We start from the raw sequence: 14,858 nt of genomic DNA, 5'->3' as shown, positions 1-14,858 counted from the left end.
CTAGATCTACAGAAAATGACTTCATTTTAACATTTAAATTTATCATTCCCCATTTCCCCTCCCCATTATTTTCTGTCCTACATTCATTCCTTATTCAGTCTTAACTAATCTATTTTAAGTATAGCAGTGTAATCAGCAGTAATGTGACTGGACTGCACTATACTTATTTTCCATTTATTTTCATAGAAACATTTTGGCAGTCAGTCTAGTTCATGGTGTTCTTTGGAGATTTAGTCATACAGAAAACCAGGTATGACAGAATATACACTACTTTTATATACAAACTTGAGTCCTGAGAGCAAAACAGAAAGGTTAAAAGAGGGGATAACTTCTCATTAAGGCTGGAAGAAATTGGAGAAACTTAAATGAGGAGATTCTGCAAACCCTGACTGCATTTTAACCAATCTTGAAGAGCTAGCTTAAGAATGTCTTGTTCAACCGTTCATGACCGATGGTGACATCACAATCAGGTTATATCTGAACTTCATCTTCTGCTTTAAGTTCATGGCATGTACCACTCAGATGTGTTCCCGACGATTCCCCACGTGATGACCGTGGGGTCACAGCAGGGGTCTTTGCCGTCAGCAGGAAAAGAGATGGAGAAAAGCTGGGAGTCATGGCTTCAGGCAGAGAACTAAGATGGTAGGGAAGCGGGGAGTGTGGGTATTTGTGAAGCACTTGCCCCGGGGTTCTGGCTGGCATTCTTGGTGGAACTGCTTTAAGCCCGGGCTGGGCTACTGCGGTAATCAAAGGTGGTGGGAAAACCAAAGACTTCTCTTTAGGAATGCCAGATGTCTGTAAGTATTCGTCCTTTAGTTTTGCAATATCGTTAAATACCGAGGCGAGAGGTTGGAACTTGGGTTCCCAACTGAGGAGATAATCCCAGTGGTAGTTGCCTCTCACATCGTGATTAGAGGTTCTCTGGGTGGAAAGAGCCACGCACCTTGCTTCCTGATCCCCCGAAATAAAGACGGACTCTCTCCTGACATCAGCCTGGATGCTCCCTTTTGCCTCTCTCTTCTTTAGTGTCTGGGGTAACACATTATTTTGAGCATAGGTTGTGCCACAGCCTTCTTGATCTTCTTCCTCAAATGCATGGCTGGTTTCTGCTGTTTCAGCAGTGACCACCACATCGGTTTCTCCAGACAAGCAGGAGAGCTGGTCTGAGTCCCTTGGGATTCCAGAGTCCGGGACCCTGGACTCCTGGTCACTCAGAGCTGAGCCAGCATCCTTTCTGTAAGGATGCTCGTTTATCCTCTGGATTTCCTTATCTTCCGCAGTTTCTCCTTCCACAGAGCAGTGGCCACTGGAGTTTGAGTGCCTGTACAAATTCACAATGTCCTTCTCCATGATACTTATTAAGCTCAACCACTCAGGCAGGGAGTCCGCGGGCACCACCGCGTTATTGCCCTCGTTAGTTTTCTGGAAGGGCTTGAGCAGGCTCCCCTCTGTGGTCAGTCTCAAACTGATATCTAAGGTGGACGATGTTTTCTTGTCTTTGTAATTGTTGGCTGCGTCTTTTTGTTTATGTCTTAAAATCAGTACAATTAGAATGAAGATGAATATCAGAAACACTAAAAAGGAGACCGTAAGGCTGATTGAAAAGCTGCTGCCTGATACTCCTGAGTGTTGTCCTTCTGAGAAAGAAGACACGTTCACGAAAACAGTGCACAATGTAAACCTGGAGTCCGGTTTGGGGCTACGAGCGATGATTTTCATTTCAATGGTGTCTTGTTCACGGAACTGACTTCTTATTAGGGGAGGTGCTCTAGTCAAATAGATGTTTCCGTTCGTTTTATTCACTAAAAAGAAAGGAGATGGAGCGTCCAAAGAGTACAGAACAACCCCATCAATACCCGCGTCTGCGTCTGACGCTTCCACTCTGCCGATCAGCTGTCTCACTTTATTCTTCTCTGGAAGGTTGAAAAAATACTCCTCTTGAGTAAACATGGGTTCAAACTCATCTATCCCTTCAATATCCAGCCAAACCGTTAAAGTGGCTGTTGAGTCACCTTTGTCTTTTGCCTGCACTGTGAGGCAGTATTTATTGTCATTTTCATAGTCAAGGACTTGCTGAGTGTGAATATCCCCTGTTAAAGGGTCAATGAGGAAGGGGTCATGATCACGAGGCATCCCGTGAGTGACCGAACAGGGCGATAACACAGAATAGGTCAGTTCTCCATAAGGACCTGCGTCAAAATCCAGAGCATTTACGGAACATATGGTGGAGAAAACAGGCACATTTTCAGGAACAACACAATTTAAGCTCGAGAACATAAACTGAGGTGCATGGTCATTATCATCCAGGACATTGATAAGCACAACTGCAAACGAAAAATGCTTCTTTTCTTCATCTGAAGCTTGAACGGTTAAAGTGAATTTTGTCGTTTCTTCATAATCCAGAGGTTTAATCAAATAAAGAACTCCAGTTTTCTCTTCCAAGTGAAAATGCCCCATCTCATTTCCAGAGATGATGTGGTAGATGATTTCTGCATGCGAACCCACATCACGGTCATGTGCAGAGACCACAGTGATGTGACTCCCCAGAGAGGTACTTTCCTTGACATGGGCGTGGTATTTCAGACTGTTGAATTTAGGAGGATTATCATTGACATCCAGTACTTCTATTGCTACCGTGGCTGTGGAGCTCATGGGAGGGAAGCCATGGTCAGATGCCAGAATGACAAGCTTATGACTGTCAGCCGCTTCTCTATCTAGACTGTGAAGCAACACCAGGTAACCAACTTGCTTATAAGGATATTCTGAATGAATGAAACTAGTTTCCACATGGAAATTATTCTGTGAATTACCACTGATGATGGAATAATCAACATGTGTGTTTTCACGGGTCCAGTCATGGTCAATGGTTGAAAATGTGACAAGCGTGCCTCCAATTTGAGCATCTTCCCTCAAGCTGAGATTATAATATTCTACCGCAAACTCAGGAGCATAATTGTTCATATCTTGTATTTCTATCTCTACTAAGGTGAGAGCCCTCAGATCAGGAATTCCACCATCACTGGCTTCAACAAGAAACTGAACTCTTGATTTTTTGTCCAGAAGTAATACAGGATTGATAGTAAATATTGTGCCTGAAAAACAAGACATAGCATTTTAATGCTGTGAAATTAAATTTTCAGGATCCAGTTGTCAGCAAACATTTACCAAATATTTACTAATGGTTTAGTTATTTGCTAGGTTTGTTATTTAAGTTCTAACCAAGAGTAAATCCAAATAGAAATTTTAAATTTTTATATATATGCTTTTGTAACACTTAAGATCCAGAAGTAATACTCCTGGTATTCACTCTATTAAATATATGAACCACTTGAAGATGATTTTGCCGAAAATGTCTCTTAAATTTATTTTTGTATAATAAGCTGCCCCATTATCTTTTTTCTTGAGAAAATGTATTCTTATTTGAAAAATCTATATCCCATTCTACTATCCATAGACACATGTATAGAGACATTCTAGTATAAAGATATTGATTCTGGAAATACTAGTTGACATTCACTCTAGTCAAATGAAGGTAGTATATATAATAATGCCGAGTTACAACTATTGATTATTTATGGAGGTGTTTTTCCTAAAGCTCTTCATTAATTCAGCAAGTGGATTTCCCTTAAACGAAATACATTTAATACATTTTATTTTTTTAATATAGAAATATGTAATTAGAGTCTCACCATGAACTAAATTGATCTGATAACATTTAATGTTTTTTAAAGATTTATTTATTTTCAGAGAGAGAGGGAGAAAGGGAGGGGGGAGGGGCAGAAGGGGAGAGAATCTCAAGCAGACTCCACACTGAGCAGAGAGCCCAATTTGGGCTTGATCTCACGACCCTGAGACTGTGACCTGAGCTGAAATCAAGAGTTGGACTCTTAACTGACTGCACCATCCAGGTACCCCTATTTAATGTCTTAAAAACATTCTAATCAATATCTCATTGCAAAGCTTGTTGATAACGCATGTCAAGCAAAGTGTTGCTAGGATTAAGTGTTCAGAGGGACCACCTCACACACTGTGACGTGCTGTGGCCAGGATAGCAGTTGATGTCATGTGAGCACTGTGCATCTCCAACACCCGGTCCCCCCACAAAAGAGCCAAATTTCTGACATGTTTATATCCATACAGTAGCATTCACCCACAGGCTGTGTGGCAACATGACCTACTTCTCCCTTTTGTAACACACCATGGGCCTCATACCAGTATTTTGTGATTAAATTCTTCCTTGGGGCAATCCTGAGGTCAATTTTTTTTTATTGAGATACAATTAGCATATAACATCGTGTTAGTTTCAGGTGTACAACCTAACGATTTGATATCTGTATATATTGCAAAGTGATCCCCACAGTAAGTCTACTTACCATCTGTCATCCTGAGGTTCATTTTTAAATCAGCTCTCACTAATGAAATAATGCAACGGTGTGTAGAAATGGGGAACACATGGTGTAACACGTCCCAGGCCCTGTTCTTTTCCAGAGTGTGCTCTGCTAGGGACAGTGTTTTGCTAATCATAATATCATATCAAATTTAACTTTTACTATCTATGCATTGTTATGCTTTCTCTATACAATTCTTAACTGTTTTAATCTGAAATCACTTGCCTGAATGCATTTCATGACCACAAATGACTTGCTGTCTGATAAAAATATAAAGAGCCTTGGAAGGCATCAAATAAACTGGAATACCACAATAATTGTTCTCAGTAGAGATGCTCGAATAATTTTCCTTGTTCAGTTTTTTGTCCTTATTGAATGTATTATGCTATTACTGAACTTAATGTATTTGGCGTGGAAAAAAAGCTTCCACACTCTCATAACACGAAGTCCTCAGTACTAAATGAATCCCTTCGCTTTCACTTTAATGCTTGTTGAGGCCTGGGATAATTACTTAAATTGTCCTTGGTTGGACTGATGAGCTGGGTGTTTACTACATTGGGGTCTCTGAAGTTCTGCACATTTGCCAGCTTGTAATCAATTCCTTTTGCTTTCCAGCCATTGAGATGTTGGAGAAGAGAAATAACACCAGGATTTGCTACCACAACATTTGATGTGAAGAGAAATAAGAAGGGTGGCATCTATAATACCGGGGGGGTGAGGTGGAAACATTTTAGGAGCATTTGGAAAAGATTATTTCAGGCTTCTACACTGTAACTCAAACCTATGAACGCTAAAGCCACAATAAATAACTTACCATTCATTGGATCGATTGAAAATTCCTTAGAAGAGGAAAGGATTCTATAAGAAATGTTCTCATTGCTTTCTAGGTCCGTGGCTGCCACGGTCAGCACTGAGTACCCCACAGGCACGGATTCAGGAACAGTGACCTGAAGGAAAAAGAGAGAAATGAGCCTTGCGCTTACAGGCTGGAGATATTTTCATGAACAGGGCCAGAAAGTAAAATCATTGCATCCGTTTTGCTTATGGAAAACACACATAGTAATTTATAGAGTTAATATATTAAGAACATTATTTTGTTGTCCCAGAATTCAGAAAAACAAAATTAAAAAATTTCATTTAGTTTTGATTGCTTATTATGAAAAAAAGTCCTTCTAAATTATTTCTGCTTGGTAGAGGACAGTTAATAAAACCACTACTGTAGTATTACATACAGAAGATCATTACTTAGGTTAGCTTTCCTTCTGTGTTTATGTTTAAACCATGCATTTGCTACATTCAGAAGTCCTGAAGCCCATTTCCAAGTGCTTAGTTGAATGCTATTATTGTCCTTACTTCTATAAACATACACTAAGCTCTAAAAAAATAAAATTTCCACTTCACAGTTCTGTTCATGACTTGTTTCTGCAAAATGTTCATCAGTGTATTCCAAAAATATTCCTAGGAAAGAAAGAGTTTTCCCAAATTAAGTGCTGATAATCCAAACCACCATATCGTTTGGTACCTCCACAAATATTAGGCCAGTTCTGATTGTTACGAACAACTGGACTCCAGTCCCTACAAACTAAAAAAAAGAAAAAAAATGATGCTATACATCCATAAGAAACTGAATTGAATGAGCTCCTTAATTCCATATGTACACACCATAGCTTCCAGGATATTGAATATACAACCCTCAGCATCAACTAAGGCACTAAAACCTGTGGAAACTGTCTGCCTAAATCAGTCTGTCAACACTGGTAAGCTTACATTATTCCCTTTTCTTTTCCACTTTGGCTCTGTTTTCAGCATCTCCTTACATTATTTACCTGGTAAGAATCTTGAGAAAATACAGGTGGGTTATCATTGACGTCCACCACATGGACAATGAGCGTTCCCTCTGTTTCATGCACAGTATCCGAAATTTGGATGAACAGCTCATATTTGGTAGCTTCTTCAAAATCCAGTGTTTTCACTAGCACCACTGCTCCAGTATTCTGATCAATAGCAAACTTGATTCCAGGATTACTCTCTTTGGCGAAATTGAAGATGAAAGCTGGATTCAAATCCACATCATGAACTGATATCTGAGTCACAACTATACCAGGCAAAGAATCTGCAATAGTCATGACCAATGTCAGCCTCCATTAAAATTCATCCTTTGAAATACTTTTCTTTAATAGTTCAATCCAAACATTTTAACTTTAAGTCCAACATGATTTGCTGTTTCTTGGCATGATTTCTCATACAAAGCTCATTATGAGCCGAACAAAAACTCTGAAGAATTTATGAGCCCAATAAAGTGAAAATTTACCACTGAGTAGGGAATTGAGGAGGTAGAGTAAATTCGATTTTTATATTGCATTTTTTTTTATCATATGCGTGCAACACAATTCCAGGACCAAGGAACATTCTCAGCCACGTATTTGTCTTACGTAGTTTCTGTATTAAAATCATATATTCATGGGTGATATGGGTGGGAAGAAAGTTCTTACTCAAAACAGTAATACAAAACATACAATTTTGAAACGTAAGCAAAATTTAAATGACAATATGTGTATATTAAGTTAGAAATACTTCGTTCCTTATACTTATTTTTGTAAAATTATTGCTTTCAGAGTGGCACATGCACTGCTTCCTTCTCTTAAAATCTGACTTTCAAAATTATCCAGACTATGGAAAGACAAAGTATACATCCTGCTAGTGATAAAAGCAAATCACTAATATTATTCACCCCCCAAAAAATCACAAAATATATGGCATGCTAAATGCCTAACACACTGCATCTGTTCTTTAGTCTAAACTTCATAAAAGGGACCTCGTTTTTAAGCTTACAAGTATGTTACAGGTAGAAAGAAGATGCCAAGATACTCAGAATAGTTCCCCTATATCTGAGACTCATGTAATTTTCATATTTCAGGCTTGAACATTCTGGGTGTGCATCAACCACTCCTTACCCTATTCAGTATATGTTTTGATTTTTGCCATTTGTTCTTGTGATGTGTTTATAATGGGCACATTGCTGCATTTTGATGCTAATGAACATGCTTAAGAATAGTACCTTCAGTAAAAACAAATGGAAGTATATCAAATGGGTGAGAGGCAGAACTGGAGAATTTTTTCTTTGTAGAATATTTTGCAGTGTTTGTAGGTATCCCTATACATCTACAAATATATCCCTCTGTGAGTGGTTATTTGTTTGGAAACTGAACATCCTAAAATGTTAGAAACATCTTAGGAGTAAGTTGGATACTAAGAGTGAAAGGAGAGAGGCAAGAGAGGGGCCAGCACTTTTTGCAATTTCAATGATAGAGTTGGGTTGGATTTACCAGTCCAGCTGCTGACCGTGGACAAACTTTGGGATTGCAGACTATGGAGTCATAGAACCCAGGGACCCAAACAATTGGGATTAATTAGCATATCATGTAAAATTTTGTATTTTCTACCTCTACCATTAACGTGGGTAAAATTTTTCTTGCAATGCTGACAGTGAGTTTGCACTAAAGGAAAGTGATGACTCTGTGCAACGAGAATCCCTTCACTTATCACTTGCCATTCGTATACTGCAAAGCCCAACAAAATTATCAGTCTAAGGACATTGCTTCTTCTCAGAGGAGCTCTAGAATGACCATCATAGTCAACAAAGTGTGCTTCTTCATGGAGCAGATTTTGGTTTTGAGAAATATGGGCACACACAAAAGCAGCTGTGTGGAATGGCAGGTTGAGCCTGGGGACTTAAAGGCAAATCCCAGCCTCAACATCTAATGTCTTTGACATTTGATATTTAACTTCTGGCCATCCATTTTCTGTTCTGTAAAATGAAGACAGAAGCTGTCCACGTTGCACAGTTCCTGAGGATTAGCACTCATACTGATTAGAATGCCTGGCTGGTAGATGAGATTACACAAGTGAAAACCATGATTCCAAATCAGCACACTTACTTTCTGCAATTTCTACTGCTTCAGAAGGGAGAAAAGCCGGGGCATTGTCATTTATATCAGTCACCTGAATCTTGATGACACTTGTACCAGAAAGCCTGGGCATCCCTTTATCTGTGGCTTGCACAATCAAGCTGGTTTGGAAAAGAATCAAGAAACGTAATCCATTATCCAGAGAATTAGAAAAACAACATAAATATCAAATATCCCATTGAAAACTTAAAAAATGAGCTGACTGGCTACTTTTATTTTCCCCCTAGCTTTTTCTAAACGGCATCATTTAAAAATTTATTTCATCAGAATGGTAGCCTGGGGGTGCCTGGGTGGCTCAGTTGGCTAAGCGGCTGCCTTTGGCTCAGGTCATGATCCCGGGGTCCTGGGATCAAGCCCCGTGTCAAACTCCCTACTCAACAGGGAGTCTGCTTCTCCCTCTGCTCCTTACCCCTGGCTTATGTGTGCACTCTCTCTCTCAAATAAATAAATAAAATCTTTAAAAAAAGAGAATGGTAGCCTGAAATTTATTTATTTTTGACTGGTTTAGAGCATCAAATCCAGCAAGCCACCAGGGATCATGTGACATTTACAAATGAGCCTTTTCTGGAGACAGACTGTAGAATTCAGTCCTTTCCTACCAAGGACAACCTAAAAAGTACAAACACCAATACATGTTCTTTGGGTAAGTAGACTGCCTCCACCCTACCATGCATGGCCTGGATATTACTACGTATTTCCATTTTACTGTACCAACAAAGATAGAGCCACTAAGAGATTGCTTTGTACTGATATTTTTTTAGATCCAGATTCAAAGTCAATAGAAACTGTAGAATTAAGAGAGGATGCTGAATGATTAATACAGGTTCAAAAATGCATGATTGGCTAGAACTATAGAGTAGGGGGAAAATCTATGATCCGAAAGAATTTATATGCAGTGATTTCATCTCTCTTAGATGATGGTACAACTAACTCCAGCAACTAAATTCAAAACCTTCTTAGTGCCTTCAACTTCTCCATTTCTGTCACCAATCTTCCAAAACCTAACTCATTGTGAGTCTTACAGATTTTACCTTCTCAATATCACTTGGATCAGTGTTCCCAACAATTTCAGTTCTGCCTTCAGAGCTTCAGGTAGGTTGATAACCTTCTTGCTTTTCCCAGGACTGAAGGGTTTCCTGGGACATGGGACTTTCAGGTTTTTTTTTTTTTTTTTTTTTTTATAAAACAAACAAACAAAAAAAACAGGACAGTCCCAGGCAAACCAGGACAAGTTGGTTTCTGTAGCCTCATCCCCTCATCATCTTGACCTGGAATGTTCCATCTTCATTATATTCTTTCCCATCTGGAGTACTTGTTTGTCCACCAATCTCCTTACTGCAAGTCTCATCTGCCCCTGTCGATCCCCCACACTGCCACTCAACTGCTCCATCCAACATCCTGAATTGAAAACCTGACTTCCCTATTGAAAACTTTTCCTTGGCTCTTCATGTCTACAAGAAGTAGTCCAGGCCTTGAGCACATACACATGACCTCCAATGACTTGGCTTCGGCCTGGAATTACTGTCCCTATACTACCCTCTTGATCTTCCAAAGCTCACATCTCCGGGAAGCTCTCCCTGACTTCTGGTCTGATTCAGATGCCCCTTTCTCAATCCCACAGCACCCTGTACATTCTTCTGACACAGCAGTCATCATCCTTTGTTCTTACTGATTATCTGCCTCTCCTGTAAGTTTAATGAGAGCAGGTGAGCTATGTATCTTACTTGATTTTTAAAAAATATATGTTGAGGGCTGGTTTCTCAAGATTTGTCTAAGATTATGAATGTATTGTATGACAGAGCCAGGATTCAAGCCCAGGTCTTGGCTGACTGGAAAGCCTGTGTCTACTGTCTGAGTTCCACTGTATATTTTCAACAAGGATATATATTACTGTGCATCTATCATGCCCTAATGTATAACCATTAGCTTTTCACTCTGCTCTAAACACTATGAATTCCAGGAGGGTAGTTGAGGAATGATGCAAGTTGTCCGTCAGAAGATAATCTTTACCTTGAAATTGGTGTTAGTCTTAGCATGTGGTTGATACTACCCTTTAAGAAACTGAGTCTTGGAAGTTGACACATTTCTACTTTCTTTTTCCTTAGCTTACCTGATGAGTGGTCTATCTTTCTAATCTTACATTTTAAAATGATATAAAATAAGCATCAACTCTTTCTTGGCTTAAATCCCACTTTATAGCAAATGATCCCTGTTTATCTACTGTTTGTGGAGCACACAGGCTGCCTTCTATGCTATCAGAGCTGGGACATCAGTAAAATAACTACTTGAATTTCACACTTCTGGAGCTTAGGAATCATTCCATGTGGAAAGTTTGTTTTGTTAGCATGAACATAAGTCAGGTACATATGGAAATATTTTACTAAAAATAAACAAATCATAATGTTCTCTGCCTCTGTGGCCTACCCCTCCCCAGTGTCATACTAAAAGCTCAGCCAAGACATCACAGTTATGGCTCTGTCAATTCTTCAGCTATAGCTACAACCACCCTGATTTTTACAATGTTACAGTGTCATGGGTTCCATATAATGCCTAAGTCAACTTAAAAAAACATGAGAATCTTTGATACAGAGTAAAATGTACAATTCAGTTTCAAAATAAAAAGACGAGTAAACAGTTCCTCAATAGCTTGAAGAACAGATGGAAAATCATGAAGGCAGATCCACCAAGATTCTACACATAACTTCTGTGAGACCTCAAGTTTTCTATGATGGCTCCTTGGCAGTCTTTGTAAAACTATTGGTTGTAACCAGTCCAATTGGCTCCAGGTTTCAGAACGGCTGCCCTGATTATTACATCAGCAGAGATTATAAATGAAACTGACCAGATTTAGAACCAGCTCGTTCTAACTCAGAGCATATTTCTCCTATCCTACCAACCACAGGAAGCTTCTTTTATCACCTTAAACTTTAGATGGGACCTTGACCAGGCTGTATCCTTTCAGATTGCTTTAATGAATACTGGAGGTGGAAGGGAATTTTTCAAAACTCCCTCTCCACAGTATCTTAGATGTCTACCCAGAATTCCATGTTCTTCTGAAATTCTAAGTAAAACAAAAATATCAGCCAACGTCAGAAACACCTATGAAGAGAAGAGCTGTGACTTCTGGTTTTAACTACACAAGTGTTATCTCTTCTTCCTCCTGAGATTCTATGGTAATGATAGCAAACGAATTTAGAATGAGGTATATGTCCATAAGGCTAACAGTAAAGTGGAGAAGATTTTGGTGGGTAGAGGTGGTGAGAAGTTTCAACAAATTTCTGGAAAATGCTAGCAGATTTGGGAGTGGTTACAGATAAGTGGGTAGCAGGAAACCACAGATTGAAATATATCTGGAGGGAGATAAGGATGAGTGGGGAACAGATTTGCCCCCACATAACCAATGACAGACACAAGACATGACAAGGGGTGGGGTGAGATATTGAGCTAAAAATAGCTTGACGATTATTTTAAACTCAAAACACAGAATAATTAAGTCCCCTTGCCCATTGCTCTTCACTCCCAGGTAAAAGAATGTCTGATTTTCATCTTCAGAGTAAATAAATTGAGGTCTGCCCCTGGAGAAATACTGTCATTTGTATGTCATCCTGCAGAGTAGTCAACTTCCTCTCTGGTTCATCTGAAAGCGAAGTGTGCTGGTTGATAAGCTCTGCCAGCCCACTCAGAGATTCTGATGACTTTGCTCTTGCCTCACTCAGAACCGAGGATCGTTAGTTACTTACAGAGAGTCTCCAACATGAAAAAGAGTGTAGAACAGATGAGGAGAAGAAATAAACCTGAAAGAAACAGAGATCTTGAAAGAACAAAAGAAAATATAAAAACAGTTTTAATTAATGTCTTTGGAGAGCTATCAGAAGGCAATGCAGGCATGAAATAAGAACAAGATGCTATGGAAAAGCAGAAAGATCAAGAAAGAGCTTGTGGAAATAAGAAATATGTATATAACATCTCCTTAAACTCCTTAAAATAAGGAACACTTCTAGTGGATTCTAATCCAAACACATTGTGAAACCCTTTCCTTTTATGGAGTCCAACCTCTCCCTGTGGTTTCCGTGACCATCTTTTCCAGATTCTGTTCCTTTTCTTCCCTGAATCTGTTCCGCTGGCTTCTATTTGTCTGCTTGATCCTCAAGTAGTGATAATCCCCCAAATTCTCATCTTGCGGATTTTCCCTAGGTAATTCCATTTTACATATTTTCCCTGGATGAACCTGAAATCTAAATCTTGGATGAAGACCTCTTTCCCAGGCTCCTGATCAGTATTTTAATCGCCTAAAGAATGTCTGAACTTTTGTTCTTGCACTAGTCCTTGAAACTCAAAATGCCCAGAAAAAATTCCAATCCCAATCCCCATTCCAACCCCAATTCCAATTCCTGCCTTTCCTATGAAGAAATTTCAGAATCACTTTCTATCTCTTTCCTTGTTGAAGAAATTCAACTGTTGACCATGTTCCTATGGATTCCATACTTGAATCAACCATAAGTATGTTCCCTCCTACCATCCCCACTGCTTTATCCTTTATCATTAGCAGACCTTTCACAGCCATTGTCTAGCTTAACTAATCTGTCTGATGCTGGTCCTCCTCTGTTTTGCAATGTATCTGTTACCAGATGTCTTTTAAAAATAAAGATCTGACCATGCACTGACTTGCTTAGCCTTCTATATGCCCTACCGAATCAAGTACAATTTCCATTATATGGGATATGAAGTCCCTCAAAACTTGCCTGGGATCTACCAGCCTCTTTTTTTTTGTTGGTTTTGTTTTGTTTTTCAGATCATCGTGAGTTTGTTTCTAATTTTACTAAGGTATAATTGACGTACACCACTGTGTACATTTAAGGTGTATAACATAATGATTTGATATCCATCATTTCATACAGATACAAAAAAAGAGAAATGATTTTTTTCTTGTGATGAAAGCTCTTAAAATTACTCTTTTTAAAAGATTTTATTTATTTATTTGAGGAAGAGAGAGAGAGCATGAGCAGGGAGGGCAGAGGGAGAAGGAGAAGCAGACTCCCCGCTGAGCAGGGAGCCCGATGCGATGCGGGGCTCGATCCCAGGATCCTGGGATCATGACCTGAAGGCAGATGCTTAACCGACTGAGTCACCCAGGCACCCCTTAAAACTACTCTCTTATCAGCTCTCAACTATACCACACAGCGGTGTTAACGATGTCATCATGTTGTAGATCACATCCCCAGTATTTATCTTGTAACTGAAACTTTGTACTTTTGGCCACATTCCTCCGATTCCTGCACATCCCAACCTCTTTTTCATTACCCCACATGCAGGTTCTTCTCAGGTGCACTGGACCACTTGTTACTTCCAAACATACCTTATAAACACTTTTGCATATCCATGACTTTCCTGCTTTTGGCCTGAAAGTCTTTTATTCTTTTCATGGAGAGTCAACAGAATGGGGTTGCAATCCCAGCTCTGCTATATGAGTCATGTATTTTGGAAAAGATAATGAACATCTCAGCCAACTTCCTACCTTGTAAAAAATACTTGTTTCTCAGTACTTCTCTCACGGTCATAATGAGCTCTCAGTGGAGAGTATGAGTTTAGCGTTGCTCTTGGCAATAACTGCTCTTTGAACTTGAATATTTATGCTACAGAAATTGAATATTTAAACCTTTAAATTAATTCTTATTTGCCTAAAGTTTTTCTTCCCTGTTTCATGTTTCGTAAAGACACAGGTATGCACTTTGCAGATGCATTCACATGATACAATAGAAAGCCCTACTAGGACCTCTCATATGGGCAGGAATCCCATCAGTTCTGCCATTTACTAGCTGTGTATTCTTGGCAAACAACTGTATTCTCTGAACTTTAATTTCCTCTTTCTGTAAATCTTAATCTGTTATGAGAATTTGACATATAAATCAGCTCTATAAATGACAACTATTGTGATTATTAATATGCCGCCTGCCATGGGTTATAATGGCGCTTGATTTTTGAGTTCCCTAAAAACAAGAACACTTGCATGTGTCTTTACATCCTCAACCTCACGCTTAGTAAATAGTTTTTACCATTCAGAAATGCCAGTCAGATAGAACTTAAGGTCAATTTTAGAGTTGGTCATCACCTCTCCACTGAGTTTTCTTACATGGGGCTTTAAAATGAGGCCTAAAGATTATTTAATTTTTATTTATAGTATATTGACTATAATCAGAACTGAGAATATCTTTTCCTCCCTCATTTTCTATTGTAAAAAAGAGGGTTAGAATTGGGAATATTTTCTTCAATTGGACAAAATAGCAACTTCAAACGTAAAGTTAAAAGCAGAACAATATCATTTCCAAAGCATCCACTAAGGATGTAGCAGACTAGGCGACAAGCATTCTGAATTCCCGCTACTTGAAATATCAGGGAAAGCCCTAAAGAAGAAGAGAAGCCACAAGGGAGTGGATGAAGGGAAGAACCTGAATAGGCAGGAGGTTTAAAATATTTCCTCGCCTTGGTGATGGTGGAGACTGTG

The 14,858-nt window shown here is 39.2% G+C and overlaps 1 protein-coding gene across 1 annotated transcript in view; it reads right to left on the bottom strand.

The window, feature by feature from the left end:
* Positions 1 to 471: 471 nt before the first annotated feature.
* The window catches only part of DCHS2 (dachsous cadherin-related 2), a 120,332-nt gene continuing 105,945 nt past the window's right edge, over positions 472 to 14,858 (bottom strand). The window contains 4 exon segments of the mRNA XM_088021328.1: positions 472 to 3,092; positions 5,203 to 5,335; positions 6,215 to 6,501; positions 8,327 to 8,457. Of these exon segments, the coding sequence (XP_087877454.1) occupies positions 472 to 3,092; positions 5,203 to 5,335; positions 6,215 to 6,501; positions 8,327 to 8,457 (3,172 nt within the window).

This window comes from Eumetopias jubatus, unplaced genomic scaffold (genome assembly GCF_037043125.1).
Source record: "Eumetopias jubatus isolate StellerSeaLion01/CBP00866 unplaced genomic scaffold, mEumJub1_p1.0 scaffold_2, whole genome shotgun sequence".
In the NCBI taxonomy this organism is placed as follows: Eukaryota; Metazoa; Chordata; class Mammalia; order Carnivora; family Otariidae; genus Eumetopias; species Eumetopias jubatus.
The sequence above is the reverse complement of the archived record's forward strand: the minus strand, read 5'-3'. Positions and strand labels throughout refer to the sequence as shown.